This window comes from Phoenix dactylifera, chromosome 4 (assembly GCF_009389715.1).
Source record: "Phoenix dactylifera cultivar Barhee BC4 chromosome 4, palm_55x_up_171113_PBpolish2nd_filt_p, whole genome shotgun sequence".
Taxonomy (NCBI): domain Eukaryota; kingdom Viridiplantae; phylum Streptophyta; class Magnoliopsida; order Arecales; family Arecaceae; genus Phoenix; species Phoenix dactylifera.
Genome location: NC_052395.1, coordinates 14,939,429 through 14,951,851, shown reverse-complemented (window position 1 = coordinate 14,951,851; position 12,423 = coordinate 14,939,429). Strand labels below are relative to the sequence as shown.

General features: G+C 43.8%; 1 protein-coding gene and 1 long non-coding RNA gene across 2 annotated transcripts; one reads left to right on the top strand and one right to left on the bottom strand.

The window, feature by feature from the left end:
* The first annotated feature begins 829 nt into the window (after positions 1–829).
* LOC113463305 (transcription factor bHLH162-like) lies at positions 830–4,430 on the top strand. Its single transcript, XM_039125634.1, has 3 exons — positions 830–1,117; positions 3,085–3,417; positions 4,103–4,430. The coding sequence occupies exons 1-3, from the start codon at positions 989–991 to the stop codon at positions 4,169–4,171; spliced, it is 531 nt and encodes a 176-aa protein (XP_038981562.1). The 5' UTR covers positions 830–988; the 3' UTR covers positions 4,172–4,430.
* Positions 4,431–6,641: 2,211 nt separating this feature from the next.
* LOC120110506 lies at positions 6,642–7,933 on the bottom strand. Its single transcript, XR_005511544.1, has 2 exons — positions 7,859–7,933; positions 6,642–7,683 (listed from the first exon to the last, which is right to left on the bottom strand). It is a non-coding gene; the product is annotated as an uncharacterized LOC120110506 (long non-coding RNA).
* Between the last annotated feature and the right edge of the window lie 4,490 nt (positions 7,934–12,423).

Sequence of the window (12,423 nt, the reverse complement as noted above, 5' to 3'; positions counted from 1 at the left end):
ACCCACTCATGCCACCTCAACTTGCGAAGTGGGTATTTAAAGTGCAGACAAAATATTATTATTATTATTATTATTATTATTATTATTATTTATCTCAATAACAACTTCTTCTTTGAGAAAAGTGGAAATGAGTCAATTAGTCCATTAATTGCGAGCTATGCTACCTTTTTTTTTAGCTCAATTACTTTACGAGCGAATAAATTCCTATAAGTTAATCATGTATTACAAGATAAATAGCAGCTGACAATAGGAACTTGGCAAAAAAATCTTAAATTATGACAATCCAATGATTTATAACGGTTGCCATATCAAATTACAATTTTGTAAGAAACAGAGATTCTAAGGTCCATTTTTTTTAAAAAAACATTATTTAGAAAATGAACCTATAACACTTTGATTTTTTTTTTTATTTTTGTGGGTAACAACCTAAAAAATCTGTGATTGTTGGGTACTATGATTGCTTGTCAAGTCCCAATCAAATTGGACCACCACTTAGCCAGTTCAACCAAATGGCAGCTTGCAGAACGATTCTTGATCCCATCATGCACATACGTCAGCCGCCCTTTTATTCTAGACAGCATAAGATAAGATAATATAAAATAGGCAGGATAAAATAAAATAAAAATCGGATTGTGCTATGATCGGTTGCAGCGTGTCTCCGACCAGCACGGTCCACGGGTTCTGGGCCACGGCTTCTCATACGCCACACGCGGAACTGTGACCAATGGAGAGAGAGCTGTTGGGGCCCACACGAATTGGTTATCACCATGGCGTGGTGCTCCCGTGCTCGCCTTGTGTGTATATACATGAGGAGGCTACCACGCAGCAGCACTTCCCACCGTTCTCTGCTCCTTGAGTTCTTTCGGGCGGTGTAAAGCCTTTCTGACCCTTGGAAAGCTCACCGGTGGCCTCTCCTTTCTTCCCTTCTTCCCTTCTTCCCTTCTTCCTTCAAGTAGCTGTCGCTAGCTAGAGAGAGAGAGAGAGAGAGATGAAGACTTGTGGTGGGGCAACCAAACTGGAGAGGAAGACAGTGGAGAAGAACAGGAGACTGTACATGAAGAGCCTATGCTTCAAGCTCTCTTCTCTCGTACCAAAAGACCAGTACACCATCTCAAAGGTTTGCTGTGTTACACCATGTTGCGTGACTGCGTTTAATCTTTATCTCCACTTTGGAGTTAACCCCATTTCTCAAGCTTTGTTATATAAAGAGCCTAAATTTGTAAAGGCTGGGATGTGATGTTCTTGCGTTCCTCCGTCTGATGGTAGAAATAATCAGGGTCATGTGTCTTGGCGACTTGCTGAGTCTTTATTTCCGTTTCCCAACGTATGTTGGGAATCAAAGATCGTAGTCAAGGCTTTTGACTGTGCGAGCATTTATTTTATATAATTTTATATTCTCACTTCCGAGAACTTTAAGGAAGGTTGGGATGTCATCATGAGTCTTATATTATTCCAGCGCTGGGTGCTAAGCTGAGAGACAAAAAAACTATATCGCGGAAAGCTCAGATCGCTAGGATCTTGTGTTTTCTACAACCACGGAGTTCATTCCGAGCTTCCAAACTTCTTGGCCTTCCCAATCTATTGTTAACTTTTCCCATTTCAACAGATGAAAAGTGGCCATATTCTCCTCATCTCTGATTACAGTATTCTCTTTTATTTTTCGTTTTAATTTTTTTAGCCCTCTGTCAAGTGTCAACCCATCTTTTCCTAAAAAAGAGAGCGCTCTGCAACCACGCAGTCCTTTTTTTTTTTCTGAGCCCTTTGTCACCCGCACATTGCCGAACCCCAGCATCCCATTTACCAGGAGAGAGAGAGAGAGAGAGAGAGAGAGAGAAGGGAAACACCACCCCCACCCACGCCCCATGGTCGTGATGGATCAACAGGGTGCATTTATTTCCATGGGATTTATAATTCCGCATCTTTTTTTTTCCCAATAGATCCACTCTCCTAATCTCCATCTGTGTAGGTAATAATCTAGATAGAAGCAGTCACAAGGTGAGCACATTTTTGACCACACACACACACACACACAAAATGTCGGTGCAATGGTCATATCTTGTGATAGATGCTGATATTTATTTTTTATGGTTGAGTATGATTTAATGGAGATATCTGACTAGTGGATTTTGTGGTTGACTGGGTCATCACAAATTAATGAGTAGTATATCAATTTCTACGGATAATTTATCATGATTAATACATAGGAGTATGGAGATTTCGGTAGGCAAAAATGATTGTGGACTTTTATACCATGATAATAACCTATCTTAAGACGTTTAGATGGATGGGCCGAAAAATATATGAGTACTACAAAAATTTTTAACCTGTCTGATATGAAATTATTTTTCCTTATCTATATACGATTGTTTAATTTGCCTGCTTACAAGACCACATATCTTCCGCACCGCAAGGCAAGGATTTTTGTGTGGTCAATTCTGCCTTATATGTGCTCTATAGTTGCACTCAGTCTTTCTTTATATATCACAAAGGAAAATGGTAGGACTACCTTTCTGAAGAGAATAGTTTGAAATAAAACGTTAATGTTTTGTTTCCTCGGAAAAGGTTTCCTTCCAAAAACCCGGCTCTTCCTGTTTGTCCCAGTGAAAGGTTTACGTGAGTCTCTGGTGGTCTTGTCACATCTTTCAGAGATTTGCTTTAAGCATCAAAATATAGCTTAAGTTTGAAAGCATTTTTAAGTCATTACCGACAATTGATAAGCCTTTTTTTTCTCACTTAAAAGAAATAAAGTTGGCATGCACCTTTTGGCCGAAGCATGCATGATTTGAGCCCGGAGGCGTTTTGTATTTTCTTTTCCTTTTTGAGGTTATATATTTTTTTTTTCCCGTTTTGAGCGTAAGGGATGCAAGAACCACCCGAGGGTATAGTTAGTGGACAAAGGAAACTCAGCTTAATTTCCATTTACATAAGAAATTTTAGTTTTTTCTAAGAAGAGTTATATTTCCAAATATTCTCAACTAGCTAGCTGTGGTGGAGAATATGCTCGTCTCAACCTGCCACTAGTAACTTACAAAATGTAGTACTATAACTTCTGAATCTTTTCGTTCTGTTTGCTAAATATTTCAGGATACATTGACACAAGAAGATCAGTTGGACCAAGCAACATCTTACATAAAGAAGCTGAGGGAAAGGATTGAAAGATTGAAGAAGGAGAAGGAAATGGCACTGAGCTCTCAAAGACTTGATACTACCACTGGCAGGGTCTTGAGTAGCTTTAGATTGCCGGTGATTGAAGTAAGACACTCGGATTCCAGCTTAGAGGTGTTTATAGTCAGTGGGCTGAGCAAGGGATTCATTTTCCATGACGTTCTTAGTGTCCTTGAGGAAGAAGGAGCCGAAGCCATTAACGCCAGCTTCTCCATTGTGGGCGACAAGATCTTCTGCTCCATCCATTCTCAAGTAATCACCAATTCCCTTACTGGTGGTATCATGCAGACATGGATGAAACAAATTTCAGTTTAGACCTTTCATTTTTTTTCTTTTTTAAAGAAAAACGAAGATCGATGAACCTCGAGACACACCTTGAGACTTAAGAATTAATACAAAGATTCTAGCAAGCCAAAATATAACACATCAATCGTAACTTTAGAACTTCATCTTTGGGATCAACTGTGGTGCTGACTTCGCAAACTGGAGCATCTAATATTGTTTTTCTTGCTAGTTTGGTGCTCCAGTTTGATCTTTGAAGAGCAGACCGGGATATCCAAAGTTCTAATTAAGCTTCTACCTATAATCAGGCTCATGCTTTGCTATCTATAATTTGGATAGTTTAGTTATGTGAATTTGACTGATAGCAGATGTTAGGGAAAAGAAACGGTTGACAAAAGATTGGCTTGCTTCATTTCACAATATACTATGTACGAGTATATATATATATAACTGAAGCAGGTGGAAGCACATTCAGCAACTTACTTTAGGGACTGTGCTTCTTCTTAGCATGTCCCTTGATCAAACTAAGTGTAATCACCTCAACTAAGGTGTACAAACTTTAAGTTTGAAAGAAGGGTGAATGAACTTCTAATGCATTAACTAATGGTCACTTCACTATTTTAACTTACAAGATTGGATTACTTCATATCTGCAGGCCATTTCCTCTAGAATTGGTTTTGAAGCCCCAAGGGTACGCGAGAGATTGAAGCAATTAGTTTTGTAAGCATCTTCTGATTAAGAACTAACACATAAGGTACTGTCACCATACTTGTTCGTTCGTTGGGGAACTACTGAAAATAAAAGGGAGAAAATATGTGGAGCCTTACACGGTATGAGTCAATGTACGTCCTCTTTGTTGTTTGTGCCTCTTTTTTTTTTGCTAATGTACGTCCTCCATGTTGTTTGTGCCTTTTGAGCGTTGTAACCTTAAAAAGAAATTGTTGTATGGAAGTTTTATATAATATCAGATTAATCTTGGTAGATCTTTTTGCAGATTATATGACGGTAAGGGGTTATTAAAAGCTGGAATCCTTAAAGTTCGAGAATGGTTTTTTTTTCTAAAAACAGGAAAAAAATGGACAAGTCAAAATTAAGAAGAATAGATGCAGGTGTGCTTGGATTAATAGCCAGTTCCCTGCCACCTTGAGCAGTTCAGCAAAATCCCAGTCTAGGTGCGGGTCGTATTTTTCGTATGAAAGAGGGATTCATCTTCTTTCGCATAAATTTACTGTTGGATCACCGACTGCACGAAGCTCAAAAATGCTTCCAACTCTTTCATTATCTACCTGCACAGATCTTAGTGTGATGAGTGGTTGATTTAATGGTAGATTCACACGAAAGAAGATGAATCTTCCTTCCATGTGAAAGATACAACCCCGACCCCGCACGTAAAGTTGTCTTTCGTGTGGAAAGAAAAAGTAATTGCTATATATGGACTTGAAAAGACTGCCAATTTAATATGAAAAAGGACACATACCAAACTAGCTATAAACAACCGGTAAAATGCCGATAATAAAGAGGTAGGTGATATAAGAATAAAGATGGCCAACTCCACATCCCTCCATGATTCTCTACAGCTACTCTGAAACAAGTGATGCCCCTTGTCTATAAGAATAAGCAAAAGGGCTTGGTTTATATCTTTTGCACGAAAGGATGATTGATCTTTTTTGACAATGTCAACCATTGGATCACACCTCGCACAAATATCAAAGCACTCAAATATTCTCTTCCATCTGCTCACATAGATCTCAAGATAATCATTGCATGATTCAATGGTTGATGTTGCGAAAGAAGATGGATTATTCTTTTGTACGAAAGATACAACCCAAACCCTAAACAAGAAGCCATACTGATTGGATGACACATGAATTGTGCGCTTGGAATATGGTTTGCTGATTTTCTCAATAACAAACCAGAGTGTTTCTGGACATCTGTTCATGAGATAAACACCAAAAGTGGGCCACCATATGAGTACTTTAATTTAGATGAATTGGTGAGGAAGAAAATTGATAAGTCTAAAATGGGCCAACGTGGATAGTACTTTAAACTTAAGAGGTATTTATTAGGACACAAATGTTCACTGTTATGGTGTGGATACCAAGTCTCATGAACCACCCTAAAACTAGCTATTTTGACCTCAAGGCTTCATACATCCCAAGCCTGCAATAAAGAGGGAGAAAGAAGACCTAACATATTTTTAGCATGAATTCAATCGCAATAAGCCCTTAATATTCTGATGACATCCCTTTGTCTTTCAGCAGCATAGAAAACTGGGGAAGGAGTGCTTCCTTGCATTTTACACTAATAGCCATCATTCTTGTGGAGGGCCACAATAAAGTTTAATTACAAACCAAGCATCCTTTACATGATACTAAACCACATTATTCATGATCTTAATCATTTCCTTGAAAAGAATAAAAAGTTAATCCACACAATATTGAAAAATAGAATATAGGTTCCCTTGTTACTGAGATTGATGAACTGGTCACCCATCTAATGATGTCCTAACCATCAAATCAAGATAGAACATTGCCCAAGTCTCCTGAATTCTCTGATTCTTGGCCCTCACAATGAAGTGTGACATTAATTATTTTACTGCATTATCTTATGCTAACAAACTTTATTAACATAAAAAAGAAACAAAGAATCCTTCCCCTTGGACACAAATACCCCTCTACCTCATTACTAGAACTCGAAAGGCATTAGGGTCTTTTGGTCATTGCCTCTTCCATTCCAAGTATCACAGAGAGGAACCAAGAAAATACGACGGTTCCGACTGGCTCAGAGTCCCTCGGAAAAACTCCACTGGTTCTCTCTTTCGTCATTCCCTTCCCCACCTCGTGCTCTTGTTAATCTTTTCTCATGCCCAAGTTTTCGACAAATTCAAATCTTCTGAGGCCTTATATGACACTATTCTGGGTCATGTTTAATTATGTTCTTTTTTTTGGCCTTCTTCTTGATCTCTAGTTCATCTTGGAATAGATCAGGGGAAGCATCACAAGGCCTCGTTTGTGAATTTTCCGATTTCAGTTTACCTATTCTTGGATCAAGTATAGGAGAATCTTTCTGTTTTTCAGGTAAAGATGAGAGTTTTATGGTTTCCGTTTTCTATAATTTAATCACTCGGTTTTATAATCATGTGGACTTTTTTCTTACATGAATGAAAACAAGAGCGGCCATCATTTTTTCGATGATTCTACTGAATTCTGTTTTCTTGTTGGTTGTGGTAACCCGAAGGTAATTTAAGGTTAATTCTTGATAGGTGTTTAAAGAATTGTATTTTTTTTGGGTTAAAGCAGTATTACCATCACCTGTTTGATTAAAGTTCTTGATAGGTCTTAATTTACGATAAGTACAACCAATTGTTTCCTATTCTACAGACTTGGAGTTGGATTTCTTCATAGTTTTCATTACTCTACACTGCATGTAGTTTTCTGAATACTCTCTCTCACAAAGAATTTATAGAACCATTTGCTTTTTTACAGTGGTATTTCATGATGACTTATGTTTAATGAAGAATTTATAGGAATATAGAGAAGATTTTCACTGTTGCAGCTAAATTGTGAGTATTTGCTATTGTATGCTGATGGTTATTACGGATTTTGATTTATAATGAGGCCACCTTTTTTGGTTAGAAGTTTTGTTACATGACCTTCTATCACACTCTGCTAATATTCTACTTATTTTGACACTCATCTTGTAATACTCCTACTCTGTAAATATCTATTCTTTTCAATGAAGTCTTGGGTGGCTATTCGCCTCCCTTACGGTCAATATATATATCGATACATATATAATGCGGCCAATTCTTACAATTTGTACATTGGCATTTTGCTTCGTTACTTTTCCCCCGCTTTAAAGATAAGATGTCGACAATGGCTCCAAGAACTCTACTGAAGCTCCTTGATGGCATGAATGCGGGTGCCACCAAACCGATCAGGGAGCATCGGAGTGCACTCTTGCAAGTGACCGACATCGCGCCAATAGACCTTGATGAAAAGGATCTGATTTTTCCTGTTTTATCTATGCTAGCCTAACATTTGAACAAAATGACCTTGTCCTCAGCAACAAGATGCAGCTTGGGCAGTTCATGTATGTAGATAGTTTAGAGCTGGGATTGCCTGTTCTTATTGTCAAGGGTTCAAGGTAATAGTTTAGAGCTGGGATTGCATGTTCTTATTGTCAAGGGTTCAAGGCCACTGCCTGGAAGAGTCCCATTGCTGGATCAGCCACAACCTATCGTGCCAATGATGCAGAATGGAGAAGGATCAGATACAATTCTTACTAATTGTATGGCCTCTTCCACTCGTAGAAGAAGCTTATGGGGACCGAACATGATCCCGACAAGTGGCGTTTCTTCACCTGAGATAGGGAAGTCAACCATGTTGGATTTTGGTGGACCAGGCACAACCTATCGTGCCAATGATGCAGAATGGAGAAGGATCAGATACAATTCTTACTAATTGTGTGGCCTCTTCCACTCGTAGAAGAAGCTTATGGGGACCGAACATGATCCCGACAAGTGGCGTTTCTTCACCTGAGATAGGGAAGTCAACCATGTTGGATTTTGGTGGACCAGGCACAACCTATCGTGCCAATGATGCAGAATGGAGAAGGATCAGATACAATTCTTACTAATTGTGTGGCCTCTTCCACTCGTAGAAGAAGCTTATGGGGACCGAACATGATCCCGACAAGTGGCGTTTCTTCACCTGAGATAGGGAAGTCAACCATGTTGGATTTTGGTGGACCAGGCACAACCTATCGTGCCAATGATGCAGAATGGAGAAGGATCAGATACAATTCTTACTAATTGTGTGGCCTCTTCCTCTCGTAGAAGAAGCTTATGGGGACCGAACATGATCCCGACAAGTGCCGTTTCTTCACCTGAGATAGGGAAGTCAACCATGGTGGATTTTGGAGAAACAACGCCAGCTAAGGAAATAAATGGGCGACTGGGTAAGGAAGGATCAGAGATAGCTTTTAGATCACCAATGAGTGGGAACGTTCTAAGGTAATGCATTGGAAGAAAAAATTGCCACTACAATATGGGAAAGCATCATCACTTCAAAATTTCGAAGGATGCAAAGCATGAGCAATGAAGGACTTGGAATCCTAAAGACTCCTTTATCCACTGTAAGTGCACTTATCCTCTTTCCTTTCATTTAATGATTTATTGTTCTTTTTATATTATGCTAGCACATTTTATAGTATTGAAAAAATTTACAGGACAAAGGTTGCTAGTAATAGCTGTAAATCTTTTGCAAATCATTCCTGTTCTTATCGATCTGCTAAAGTTAATTGGTCTAAGTAAATGGGAATCTAAGTAATTGGCAAAGAATGAAAAGTTTTGCTAAGACTAGAAAATACAATTCTATTATATAATTTTATATCTATAAATATCTTTGGACTCTACAAAATGTAATATGAGCACATATCAATTGGCTTTTGCTTAATTTAGTGTTCTAAGATAGGTTACAAACCCTTGTATGGCCGATTCGATCGAAATCTCAATTCATGGACAGGTTTTATCATATACTGAGTTTTCTTCTTCAATGCCCATGTGCTCAGGTTATATGGAATCACTACCGACATGTCAGTGAAAAAGAATATTGTTGGGGGAAAAACCCCAAGTCATACCATCACGGAGGCGCTCGGCCAACGGGCGCCGGCCAGAAAGGCGCTCGACCGAAGAGTGCCGACCAGCAGGGTGCTCGGCTAGAGAGCACCGACCAGAGAGAGCGCCAAGGAGAGGCGCCCAACCAAAAGGACCAAGTAGGGATGCTCGGCCAGAAAGGCGCTCGACCGAAGAGTGCCGATCAGCAGGGTGCCCGGCTAGAGAACGCCGACCAGAGAAAGCGCTTGCCTAGAGAGCGCCAACCAGGAAAACCAAAGAGTGCAAGTAAAGACGCTCGCCCAAAGAGCGCCGAGCAGAAGTACTATGAAGCAACCCCGCCACAGGGCGCCCCATTGGGCGACCAGCTCGGCTCGGCACCCCTGCCGAGCCGATTGCCTTGGACCAAATGTTCAACTTCCGCCTAACCCTCTAAGCCTGAAGGACCTGACAACTCCACTACAACCTGCCGCTATCTCCAAGCCATCAAGGCATAAGATCTCCGCAGGTATTCGGCACGACCTGTCATTAATGCATGAGACCCCCTCGAGTCTCCGATGCACTCAGTCATTTAATGAACACGGCTCAAGGCGATCTCCGGATCACTGAACCATCAAAGCGTATGGCTCTCCCTGACCGCCGGTTCACTCGGTAATAAATGCACTTACCATCCACGGACCCCAGGCCTACCACGGCCGGCGGTTCAACCACCCCAACAGGTCCGATCGACCGTGACAACTCCCTGGTTCCGGTCTGATTCGACCTTATTTTCCACCACGCCATTAATGGGCCAAATCGTGCCCAATTATTACAAAACAGGACAAACCTCCTGTCACCTCCCAGGTAACAAAAATCCTCCTATAAAAGGAAACCTGGAGGGGAAAAAAGGGAGGAGGAGGAAAAATCCGAAGGGGGAGAGAATCCTCCTGGACCGGGTGGAGAGAAGTAAACAACACAGACAATTGAGGAAACTGATCCTCTTGATCTTATCCAAATATTCTCTCTGTCTTCTCCACATACTCTCTTCCCTGCTCTCTCCACATATTTGCCCCCTCTGACTTAAGCATCGGAGGGCCGGCGCCGGGGAGCCCGGCCACCGGTTTTCTTGCAGGACTTACGCCCCCCAGGAGGACGCCACCCGCCGGCACGCCATCGACCACCGCTCCTACGGCGGACTTGCACCCCTCCAGGAGGACGCCACCAGCCGGCGCACGGTCATCCACCGTCCCTGCGGCGGAGCCCCTCCTTCCCCTGGCTTCGTGACGGCCCCCGGGTCCAATTTCCAGCAACAGTTGGCGCTAGAGGAAGGGCCCGAGTTCGCTGCCATGAAGCTAAGAAGCAAAGGGGCTTCCAACGCCTCTCGACGTCCTCCACCAAGTCCAGAACGTTCCGTTCGGAACTCACCACCTCCGGCCAAGTCAGCGCCTCAAGTTCGACCGGAGCAGTTTGATGCCCTGGCGCAGCAAGTGCAGGCGTTGGCTACCGCCGTCCAAAGCTTGCAACCCAGGGGCATTCCAGCGGCACCGCCTCCTCCGGCTCCAGTTCAACCGGAGCCTCCTACAAGCGGACTTCCCCTTCGAGGTCAGGACTCCCAAGTCCGGGCCTCCCTCTGGAGAGAGCACCCAGCCAGGGGCCACGGAGGCTGGCCACAGCCTTCAGAAGCTGAGTCGGTTCCAGGGCAACCTGCGCTCGAACGAACCGCTGCAGCAATCCTCCAGAATGATGAACTCGACAAAAAGGTCGAGAAGTTGGAGCGCCAAATCCAGGCACTCCACGGAAGGAAGTCGGGGCGTGATGGTGATTTTGAGTTTACTACGAAGTCGCCCTTCTCCCCGGAGATTGAAGATGAACCGGTTCCGCTACGGTTCAAGATGCCCCAGGTGGAGCCCTACAACGGCAAGGCTGATCCCCTTGACCACCTGGAAAGTTACCGGGTCTTAATGGCCCTACAAGGAGCCTCGGAGGCCATGATGTGCAAAGCTTTTCCGGCGACACTCCGAGGGCCAGCCCGACTTTGGTTTACCGGGCTGAAGTCGAGTACTGTCTCTTCCTTCGAGCAGCTTGGCAGACAATTTGCTGGCAACTTTGCCGCCAGCCAACCCCAGCGGCGGACGTCCGACTCCCTCCTAGACATTAAACAAAAGGAGGGAGAATCCTTTAAGGAGTACTTGGACCGGTTCACCGCCGCAACATGGGAGGTCCGGGAGCTTGACCAGTTCATCGCCATGTCAGCACTGAAGACTGGAGCCCGGTCTTACAGATTCCTCTTCTCGATTGAGAAGAATTTCCCCGCGGACCTCACTGAAATGTTCGCTCGGGCGCGGAAATACGCCAAGGCGGAAGAAGCCGTGGCAGCTAGGCGGGGCGGAACCGAGCAGAACTCCAAGAAGAGACGCCGCGAGGAGCGCGGCCAGCCCAGAAGCCCGTCTCCGCGGCGAGCTAAGAATCCGCCCCGCCCAAAGAGTCCACCCCGGTTGAGGGGACCGCCACAGCAGAGGTCACCCCTCCGCCCGAAGTTCCCACCGCAGGCCCGTGTACCCGAAGGGAGGTATGAAAGATACACTCCCCTCAACGCTCCTCGGGCTGAAATCCTCATGGAGATTGAGAGTCGGGATCACATCCGGCTCCCACCTCCGAAGCCAGACACCAGAATCCGGCGTGATCCTCGGAAGTATTGCCGCTTCCACCGGGATCACGGACATGATACCGAGGAGTGTTACCAGCTCCGAAATGAGATCGAAGCACTCATCCGCCGAGGGGTGCTCGATCGATTCGTGCAAGGCCGGCGTGAAGAGAAGCGGCCAGCCGAAGGAGCAGCACAGCCTGAAGGCTCGAATGCCAACAGGCCCATCGTCGGCGTCATCAACACTATCCGAGGCGGGGCCTCGGCTGGAGAAGCTTCGGAGGAAGAAACCTCCTCAAAGCGCCTGCGCGCCTCTGAAGCCATCTCCTTTTCAGACGACGACCTAGAGGGAGTCGAAACTCCCCACGATGATGTCGTGGTCATCTCCATGATTATAAATAGATTCAATGTAAAACGCATTTTAGTTGATAATGGAAGCTCGGCGAATGTTTTGTACTTTGGTGCATATTGTAAAATGGGGATGACCAAAGAACAGCTGCGGAGGATGAATGCCCCGTTAGTTGGATTTACTGGGGATTCAGTCCCAGTAGAGGGAGAGATCGACCTTTTGGTCACAGCCGGGCTCGCCCCCCGCGAAAGTACTGTGGGGATGAGCTTCCTCGTGATACGCCTTCCCTCGGTCTACAATGCCATCCTCGGAAGGCCAGGCCTCAACGCCCTCCGAGCGGTGGTTTCAACTCGCCACTTGCTTATGCGATTCCCCACCAGCCAGGGAGTC